This window comes from Nestor notabilis, unplaced genomic scaffold (genome assembly GCF_000696875.1).
Source record: "Nestor notabilis isolate BGI_N333 unplaced genomic scaffold, ASM69687v1 scaffold3674, whole genome shotgun sequence".
Classification (NCBI taxonomy): Eukaryota; Metazoa; Chordata; class Aves; order Psittaciformes; family Psittacidae; genus Nestor; species Nestor notabilis.
Window position 1 is genome coordinate 5,808 of NW_009924084.1, and position 9,946 is coordinate 15,753.

General features: G+C 45.2%; 1 protein-coding gene across 1 annotated transcript in view; it reads left to right on the forward strand.

Moving 5' to 3' along the window:
* The window catches only part of RTCB (RNA 2',3'-cyclic phosphate and 5'-OH ligase), a gene marked incomplete at its 5' end in the record, with an annotated part of 8,638 nt that extends 5,159 nt beyond the window's left edge, over positions 1-3,479 (forward strand). The window contains 5 exon segments of the mRNA XM_010012456.1: positions 1-32; positions 637-825; positions 1,265-1,375; positions 2,080-2,199; positions 3,151-3,479. The exon segment at positions 1-32 is cut by the window's left edge and continues 19 nt beyond it. Of these exon segments, the coding sequence (XP_010010758.1) occupies positions 1-32; positions 637-825; positions 1,265-1,375; positions 2,080-2,199; positions 3,151-3,258 (560 nt within the window).
* Between the last annotated feature and the right edge of the window lie 6,467 nt (positions 3,480-9,946).

The following is a 9,946-nucleotide window of genomic DNA, read 5'->3' on the forward strand; positions in this document are numbered from 1 at the left end:
ACCTCTCTTCTATGACTTTTCTAACAAGACAGGTAGGACCAGAGTTGTCTCTGATGCAGATATTTTGGTGCACATCTCCTGCTTTAGCCCAGGCATACGGAACACAGAGCAGCTGCTGTGTTTAATGTGATTTTCATTTTTGTGCTTCTTAAACTATGTTTTCTGGAGACACTTACACAAAACTCCAGTCATTACAATCTGTCTAAATCCTCTCAACATCAGTGGACTGTACTTGCAGAAGCCCCTTAAGCAGTATTTTTGAAAATGCCTTGAACTGGAAAAAGAGGATACGAGAAAATTGTTTTTACATTGCTGAAGCCATCTTTTCAATGTTGCAAGAATTTATCTTGTTGGTACCTGACTGAATTCTAGCATTAAAGCTGCCAATGGGCAGATAAACAATCTATAGACAGTCCAGTTCTATCACACACGCACAATTGTTGTATTCAATTCCATTCTGGCTGAATTCAGCTTAAGTTTCTTAACTGCCATGCCAAGTGTTTAGGTCACTGACCTACCAGAATGAAACACTTTCAAGCAAATTTCTTCCTTTTAATTCCTAAACAGATTGTAACTCTTCCACATGTACACAGCAGTTACCTTTTCGTAGTTCACATCCTGATTTGCTCTTTTTAGGCCTTTGCCAAAGTCTTCAACACAACCCCAGATGACCTTGATATGCATGTAATCTATGATGTGTCTCACAACATTGCCAAAGTGGAGCAACATGTAGTGGATGGAAAGGAGCGGACTCTGCTGGTGCACAGAAAGGGATCAACCAGGGCCTTCCCTCCTCATCATCCTCTTATTGCTGTTGATTATCAAGTAAGTTTAGCTGTGGGAGAAGGAAATCAGAAGAGAATTCTGGATGAATCAGACAATGTTGAGGTCCCTGACAGAGATTCAATGCTGTGAGTTCCTTTTTTGACCTAACAGCACTGTTAGATCTTCGGGGCACTGAGCTCCCTCCTCTGCTCCACACCCACAATGGTTGGGTGATCATGAAAAGAAAGAAGTGTTTCATCCCTAGAGCAGGCTTCAGTGATTTGCCTTGTCTTTTTGTTAGACGCAAGTCTTTTGATCTGCTGGTCTGCATCTTTCAGTGCAATTAGTTCTCCAGAACCCTTCATTCCAGGCACCCCCTGGAATGCTCTGAGGGAATGTGAATCTGACCTCCTTTTCTGGAGATAGGGTTCCTTTCAGACTTCTATTAGAAATGAGGTTTTAAGGCTTTTTCTTATGAATTAATACTTTTCATCCACAGCTGACTGGACAACCTGTTTTGATTGGCGGGACTATGGGCACCTGTAGCTATGTTCTTACTGGCACAGAGCAAGGCATGACTGAGACCTTCGGAACTACTTGCCATGGAGCTGTAAGTCAAAAAAGGACAGGAAGGGATGGGAGTGGGACTATCATTCAGAGAACAGGGTTGTTCAAGGGTCGTCCAGTGTGTGATTCATCTGTTGGTCGTACCAGTAGAGAGTAGCCTTGCCACGGTAATCCCAGCCCAGGAGGACTGCAGGCTAGAAGTCCTTTATATCCGTTACTGAGTAGTTTTGACTACTTCTGCAGAAAATTTAGGGGGTGCTGCTTTATACAAGGCAAATGGTAGGATGAAGATGTGGAGAATGAGCTCCTTTTACCAAATTCTGGTATCTCTAATCTAACAAGAAGGATTAACTGTGCTGCGGCTGCCCATATAAAACTCCTTAGTAGGTAGAAGAAGGGATTTCCTCCCCTACTATTTACAGTGTGAGACAGGATAATTGAGGAAGAGAAATTGCTTTGAGTAAGATTTTGACTTCTGAACACTGTCAATAAGTCGTTTATGTAGAAAGGCGCTCGCAGACAAGTATGCTATACACATGGAGCTTTCCTAGCCATCATACTAGATGTGTGATTTTGCAGGAGCCCATCACCTGAAGTTTAAATTAATTTCCTGTTTAGTGGCTTACTGTGGTCTATGCTCTCAGCCGTTCTGTGTTTACTTATAATGTAATCATGTTTTTCTTTAATAAATAAGCTATGTTTTTGCAAATTGCTAAAAAAAATGTAACTAACAAAACTGCTGTCTAGGGTCGTGCACTGTCTCGAGCCAAGTCTCGCCGTAACTTGGACTTCCAGGATGTATTGGACAAGCTGGCTGACATGGGCATTGCCATCCGTGTTGCTTCTCCCAAACTGGTCATGGAGGAAGTGAGTTTAATACTTCATTACCTGAGAGGGAAAAGGGGGTCTTGCTCTTTAGTGAAATGCCCATCCCTTACTCATTTTTTTTGCAGTGCTATGTGATTGGTAGTACTCTAAATATACAGCTTGAGCTGTCTAACTTTTTGAAAATAATGTGTAGTGTATTTCCTGTCCCTAAAATCCTGCTGAAAGGGGAGATGCCTGTTTGACAGGTTTTGGGGTATGTCTTTTATGTCTTTTTCCTCTTCTTCCTGGCAAAAGGGTTGCTATTGACACTGAGAAGCCTTTGTGTGACTATCATGAAAATAGTTATGAGAGATCTGCCTCTTTTAAGATGAATTTCTGTATTTGGTCAGGAAGAAGAGAACTCTAAATGTTAGATACTTTGAATATTATGACATCCAATTCCGCTACAGAATGTCTTTTCTGTTCACAGCCTCGTTCATAGAAGCATGTTAATCATTTGGAAGTATGCTGTTAGGGCTGTTGGTGGGGTACAAATACGTTGATCATGTTAAAATCTCTATTTAAGAGCAGCTTCCCCATCAGAATGCTGGAGGGGGAAGCTCTAGAGTTCAACCCTGATTCCTGTCACTAAGGGACAGTGAAGATGAATCTTAGAGGCTATCTGTAAGGAGGAAGTTGGAGTAAATTCCTGCCAGATAATGACGCTTGTCATTCTCACATGCTGGTGGACTGGATTATCTGAGAAAAAAAAAGAACCAACATAGCTAGTATTTTATTTGAAATATGGTGAAAGCTTATTTGGAAACCTAAGCATCTCACCGATTTCTCAGTTATGTAAGGCAGACAGATTCTCAATCTGTTCACCTCAATACATATGATTCTATCTTTGTGAAGAGGGGCTATCAAAAGCCTCCATTTGGCTTCCTGTGACTTTGGGTTGTTTATAGTTTTGTCTTTTGTTTTTTTTCCCCCTCTCTCTTCCTCCTCCAGGCACCAGAGTCTTACAAGAATGTGACAGATGTGGTTAACACCTGCCATGCTGCTGGCATCAGCAAAAAAGCCATTAAACTGAGACCTATTGCTGTTATAAAAGGTTAGGAACTGTCAAGGCAGCAGAAAACACTGACATCTCCAGGCCTTACAAAACTGACTAGAACCATCATCTTCCCACAACACCTCTTGGACTCTGTAGGACACTCAGATATCACATCCCTGTTCCGGAAACAACAATTGAGAATACCCTTATTTTTAACCACTCCTAGGCGTAATTAATGCCCCCCTCCTGTATGGTGTTCTTTTCTCATGAGGAAAGGGCAAAGAAATAAGTAAGTCTTGGTTTTTATATGCAGTCCTTCCCCCATTTGCCTGTTGATACCACAGGCAGGACTTCAGGCTTGCCTGAGTTGTCACTAACTGCTGTGCTGCGAGACCACCTCCATCAGTGAAGATGGTATATGAACCCAACCTGCTGTCTCCACACCTGAGTGCCTGAAGATCTTTCTGCTAGGCAGGGTATAGCACTTCTGGGCAGGGAGAGGTTGCTCTGTTTGCAGATACCTTTATGCATAGTCTCTATTGTTGCGTGTTTTGTGGCAAATGGGTAAGAAATCTGGAGTTGGGAGTGGTCTTTTGCTTGGGTTGAGAGGGACTAGCTAGGCTTGAGGCACCTTCTGCCTGCACCCTCTCCCATTTAACACAGCTCCTGGTGTACTTGGCTCACTACAAGAAGGTGTTCCACAGTCTTTCTGGAAATGATAGTAGGAGTGAGTGTGTTGCTTTGAGAAGTTCTGTTTGCCCAGTAAAAGTTGTGACTTCACAATTACAGACGTGCTAATCCATCGTTTTGCAAATTTGCATGTTGGGTTGGATAATAACTGCTCACTGTGTCCTGCAGCCCAATTGCAGGGTCAGGCCCAGTATGATGTGACTTCTGATGTTTCTTTTGCTTTCATTAACCAAGACTGGAGGGGAAGCTGACCATCCCCACTGGATCATTTTGGAGTTTACAAATAAATGGGAAGATGGACACAGCAGTGTTTCTTTTGTCATGTTTGTTCTGTGGCTAAAATGCTTGTTACCACTTCTAAGTATATATATGAACTTTAAACCCATCAGTTTTTGTCTTCAGCTGATGCATCTTGCAAAGAAATGTGCAGATGGCATAACTGCTTGCAGGCTATAAGAGAAGGGCAACACAGTGCTGTTTTCTCAGCTTGGTTATGACAAGAGTATGATGGCTACGATCTGTCTTTCATGGAGCCTGCTGGGTCCACCTCACTTGGAGTGAGGATGGGGCTTGTCTGTGAGTCTGTATGCAGACACAAGAGGGCGGCTGGAGGAAAAGAAAACCTGAAAGCAAGAGTGGAGTCCTGGGAGGGGCTCATGTAAAAGGAGCAGAGAGTGATTGATGGACTCGAGTGCCTTTTGATGAAACATCCCTTTAAGTTTAGGATCTCAGCTGAAAACTGTTGATCTCAGGAGGCATAATGGCATTTTACTGTTTTAATTCCTTTGTGCTTACTGGTTTCTTAAGTTCAAATACCATATTTGCCACAGGTTCAGAAGCAGCATATGCAGTAATAGCCACTGCTATGAGTCCTTGTGGATCTGACTTTACAGACAGTTTCTTGTTTTCCTCTGTTTTCTCCAGTGGAATTGTTTCAGATTGCCACCTCTGAGGATTGAGACACACTTGCTAAATTTAAAACAAAAATCATTTCACTTGGAAATGTGAATTAGCCTCCAGTGACTGAAAGACAAATTGTTTGTCTCAGATCTTCTTCAGAAGTGCATGTTCCATGCAGAAGTTTCCATCAATATGTATTTCAGACTTCAGTGTGGAATGAAAGGCAACCCTGAAAACATTCATAATTAAAAATAAAGAAGCATTTCTCACGCACCATTCTCCTTTTAACCTTTACCTACCATTGCCATCAAGAGAAAAATTTCAATTTCTTACAACAGGCAGAAATCATGTGTACCATGGAGGTGCTCTCATAGCACCTTAAGTCTGATCATCAGTGTTTATGCATTAGCATTCAAGAACACAAGAAGTATTATCAGTTTAGTTTCCTGTTGCAAAGCTAGTACTTGTTCTGGTTATATGTTTTGCTGTATGGAGAAGAATGTTGGTTTCCTAACTGCCTAAAAAAGAGCAAAAATGTTGTCAACCAGGTCTTTGTTTAAACCTGGATGTTGTTCTAATCCAAGTCTGTCTTTTTTTCTCCAAATAGGTTTGTCCACTAGCTTTTTTCAATCTGAATTTTAAAGATAAATTTTAAGAATTGGTAGGTTGGAAAGTCACACAATATTAAAATTCACATGCTGAAATACAGGTGGATCTGCAGGAGCATTTTGGCAACAGCAAAGAAAATGTTGTTATTGAACCATCTCCGCTTCCACGGAAAGTTACTGAGAACTTGGAAATACCTGTTAATGTGTGATGTGCTTCCCTCCTTTCCTCAACGGACCAAAAAAGCTTTGGTAAGTAATTGTTAGGGTCTTTTTTCTTCTGTTTTTCGGTGGGAAACCACAGGTAGGAGATTTGTGGCTACACCACACCCCTGTAGCTGTTGCACACCTCTGTTGACCACAGGCACTCATCTATTCCCTGCCTAAGTGTAGTTAATTCACTCATGACCTGCAGCAGAGGTTTTCTGGCCCCGAGCCTTTCACAGGGTGTTTGCATTAAGTCTGCCTTCAGCCAGCGCAATAAAACCAGTCCTTGAATGCAGGCTTCTTTTTGGTGAGAACAGATAGCTCACAGATTTATCTTGCTCTCTGCTTGACAACAAGATTGTTTAACTTACAGACTGGACCTGTTGAAACAGAGCTTATGCCCCTGGGAAGTAGAAGGTATCATCTGGTGTGCTCACAGGGCTCGCTTCAGGGACTGATGCTGTGCAGTGACAGTGAGCATGGGCGAGTGCTTCCTCTCTTGCTGGGAACAAACTGTTCGCCGTGCACTCAGGGACTTGTGCAGGTGATGTTCCCATCACAGCATTAAACAGCAGAGAAGCACTTTGGTGTTTCGTTGCTGGTGGGTGACTCTTCCATAAAATCCTCTAACTGCATCCTCTCTCTGTGCTGGGGGGTGCTGTTTGCTGGGGTGCAATGCGAGGCAGACAGGGCAATGCTCAGCCCCCAGGGCTGCTTGGGCCCCCCCGGGAAGGCATTTCCTCTTGGCAGTGTTGCCAACAGGAGGACCCACGTTTCATTTGCTGTAGTGGATGGCAGAGCTGGGGTGCAGTGGTGGACTCCTTCTCTTTCACTTGGTTAAACTTTGTGTACCCAGCCTCCCCCAAGGGAAACCAGGACCCAGCAAGGTACGTGCTTGCAGTGCTATCTGCTGTGCTAGATTTGTGCTGTATGGCACACGCCACTGACTGGGAACCCAGTGTCTAACCTGTGTCACGTTTGTCACCATCCTAATTTTCTTAGGAGTTTTCTTTTTCCTCTACTTTTAAGTTTCCTCTCCCTGCTTTAAACACGGCTCCACACACACCGCTTCCTCGCTCCTCCGCTGGTGGTCCCAGGCTGGTGTTCTGGCCCAGGAGGAACAAGTGATCTCTGACACATCTCTGGCTGCAGGCACCCCCTACTCTCTCCTCCGCTCTCCTTTGTTCCTCTCAAACATAAACACACTTAACTGGCCTCTTCTCTTCTCCCTCCACCCCCCAGTCTTCAAAGTGATCAGACACAGCAATATTCCTCCTGCAGCATGTGCCAACATGCTCCCCTGCTTGCAGAGGAAGGCTTCAATTAACCAGTGGGCCCTGCCTGTACCTGGCATTCACTTTGCTCTTTTGAGCCCTGTCCTAGCGAGGGGGTTTGATCACCAGCACCTCTGGGTCTGCCTGGAGAGGTGGCAGTGGGAGGTGTGTGGCAGAGAAGCAGGAGCTCCACAGCCAGGTCCCTGCACTGTGGGAGGGAGAGGAAGATGGTAACCTCCTGGCACCCACAGAACAACAATAATGATGTGGGTTCTGCTGGGGGTTTTGGTTTTTAATTGCAATATGTAGCAGGAGCATGGGGGTCATTCCCTGCAGTGCAGAGCAGTATGTGAGTGAGGTGGGAGATCAGAGGCTTGTCTGTGCCCTCTGCTCTCCCTAGACAGATGGGCAACTTGGCTTCCTCAGGCACCGACCAAGCAACCCCCAGCTTGAGTTTATGGCTTTCATGGTGCTAGGCACATCCCCATCGTGCTGCATCCTCTTTCCCCAAACCCAGGAGACTGCTTTCAGGTCATGTTGTATATAAAGTTCAGAAACCAAAATAATCACTAGTCTTAATTGCAGAGATTAGGACCTGGAAAGTGAAGTGGAGTCATCTGCCAGCACTTAATCTAACATTTACTAGCTTAGCAAAAGACACAAAGGGGCTGGGCTGCCCTCATATACTGAAGTCAGCCTTGTGATGGAGCCTGTTCCTAAACCGAGGTGCCAGAGACAGCCCAGACTGTTTTCCCCCCATTCTCCCACCCCAGCTGAGCTACAGCCAGCACCCTGCTTTCTGCTTAGGCTCAGCTCTGCCCCGCAGGTTATTGCAAGGGAGGGAAAACACTTTCCTCCTTTCTCCCCTCCCTCAGTGGCTGAGGAAACTGAGCCACCGACCTCTTTTTCCTCTCTGCACAAGCTGTGCCTCACATCGAGAAGGCAAGTGGGAGCCCAGGCTCTTCCCCTCTCTGTTCTCAGCCCCACGGGGTGGGAAGTCGGATAAAAGCCAGGCTTTCTGCTCTTCCCTGTGAAATGGAAACCTGGCAAACCTGTTTCCCTGCCATGTGTCAAGAGACGAGGAAGAAATAGATGGGGAGGTGGCCCCTGCGGGCACCCAAGGGGAGGGAAGGGTGCAGCTCCCTCGGGGGAAGATTTGGTGGCGGTGGGTGTGTGTGCGATAAGGTCCAAGCCCTCATGCGTTAGAGCAGCAGCTTATTACCTGAGTCAATTAAGTGGTGGGAGATTATCAAACCTGGCACCCTCGTAGGGAAGAGCCGCCCAGAAGAACAGCAGCCTACCGGTGGTTGTGAATGTACTCACTTGAGAACAAGGCATTTGGGGTTTATGACAAAGTTTAAGGGGGAAAGGATGGAGAGGAAAAGCAAGCAAATACAGTACTTGAAATGAAATTCCGTAACTTTCTGTTACCCTTTGTGCAGTTCCAGGCAGAAGGAAGCAGGGAAAATTTCCCTACTGGAGGAATGCCTTGCTGATAAATCATCTGATTACCCAGCTCTTGGCTTTTAAGAATTGTAACCTGTTTGTGCTTTTAATCTTTTAAAATAGAAAAAAAAAAGGGCAAGCTGGTTGTTTTATTTTTTACTAATGCTTAATATTGTTGGGCTCTAAATATGTGGCATTCACAGACAAGTTATCACGTTTTGAAATCACGGGTAGGCTGATCAGTTCCTCCCCTGTTTCCTGCCAAATCCTTAACCACCTCTTAGATGAGGATTTAAAAAGTATCACTGTAACTTATTATTCTTTTTCCCCTGGAGGGTATTTATACTGTAGCTGCTGCTAAAGGGATTTGCTCCATTCACTTCTCATAGGAGTGGTTTTTATCAGGCAGATACAGAAAGGATGGTGACAAGCACTTCTTCCCCCATTTTGAGTATTCTGGGTTTCTGTGTATTTTGAGTCTAGCCCAGAAAGGACTTTATCTCTCTCATTCCCAACATAAGCTTGTGCGTGTCTGCAGGGCTGGAGCCTCAGCCTGGCAGTAGAGGGGGAACCTCTCCACCCATGGAAAGCTTTGCCCAGCCCAAGACATTGGGCTGTGCCGGCAAGAGGGTGCCTTCTAATGTGGGCAGTGTTGTGCTGGTTGCTGTCGAGCCCCACTGGGCACCTCCATGCACAGAATCTTCCCCAGGAAAGGGGTGTCAGGGGACTGGAGTGCCTGTAGGGCACTTGGAGGGGTGAGTAGGGAGGGAGACTCTTGCTCACAGGCACTTGGCATGCCAGGAGCTGTGCACTGCTCTGGGGAGGGTCTGTCTCTCCTGTTCACCACACCCCTTCCTGTCTCAGGTCCAGGTGACACAGGCAGAGCCTCCCCAAATTCCATTAGTTCAGGAATCACACAGGCTTCTGGCTGCTTTTCCTGCCAGACCCCACAAGCTCTTCCATTAATGGTCAGTGGATGAGGCAGAAGTTTTATCTTGATTGAGAAACCTGAATCCTTGTTTGTGAGACAAGTATTTGTTTCCTTGTCCCTCAGGCAGGAATTTGATGATTACCAATAGCAGCCAACAGCACCGTTGTTGTCTCCTTTCTTCCCTGCTCCTCTGACAGAAAGTGAATCCTCCTTCACAGACTGGTTCCTGGAGGGAAAAGTTTGGCATAAGGCATTTGAGTACATCTCTAGAGAGCAGCTTTCCGTGCTCTTACCCACCACAGACTTGTCCAGCCTGTACCAAGTCACTTCATCTTCCTATGTCTTGGTGCCCTATCTGCAAATGGGGATAAAAATCAGTTCCTTTACTCTCATTTTTTATCTGTTGGTTTGTTTTGGGTTTTTTTTTTAATGTATATATAATTATACTTATCCTATTTAAATACCAAGCTCCGATCAGGGACTGTCTCCTTCTGCACCTGTGAGTGCTGATGAGCAGTGCAGTACTTGTCTGCAGAGCACAGCACTGGCTGTCTCCTGTGGCTTCCAGCAGATTTATTTTTCCTGATAAAGCCTATTTGACTCATCTAGACTTCACATCAAATTCATCAACTGGGATGGTGGGAAAGGAAGGTGGACCAGGGAAAGGGACAGCATTCAACTGACACTGTCAGCAGGA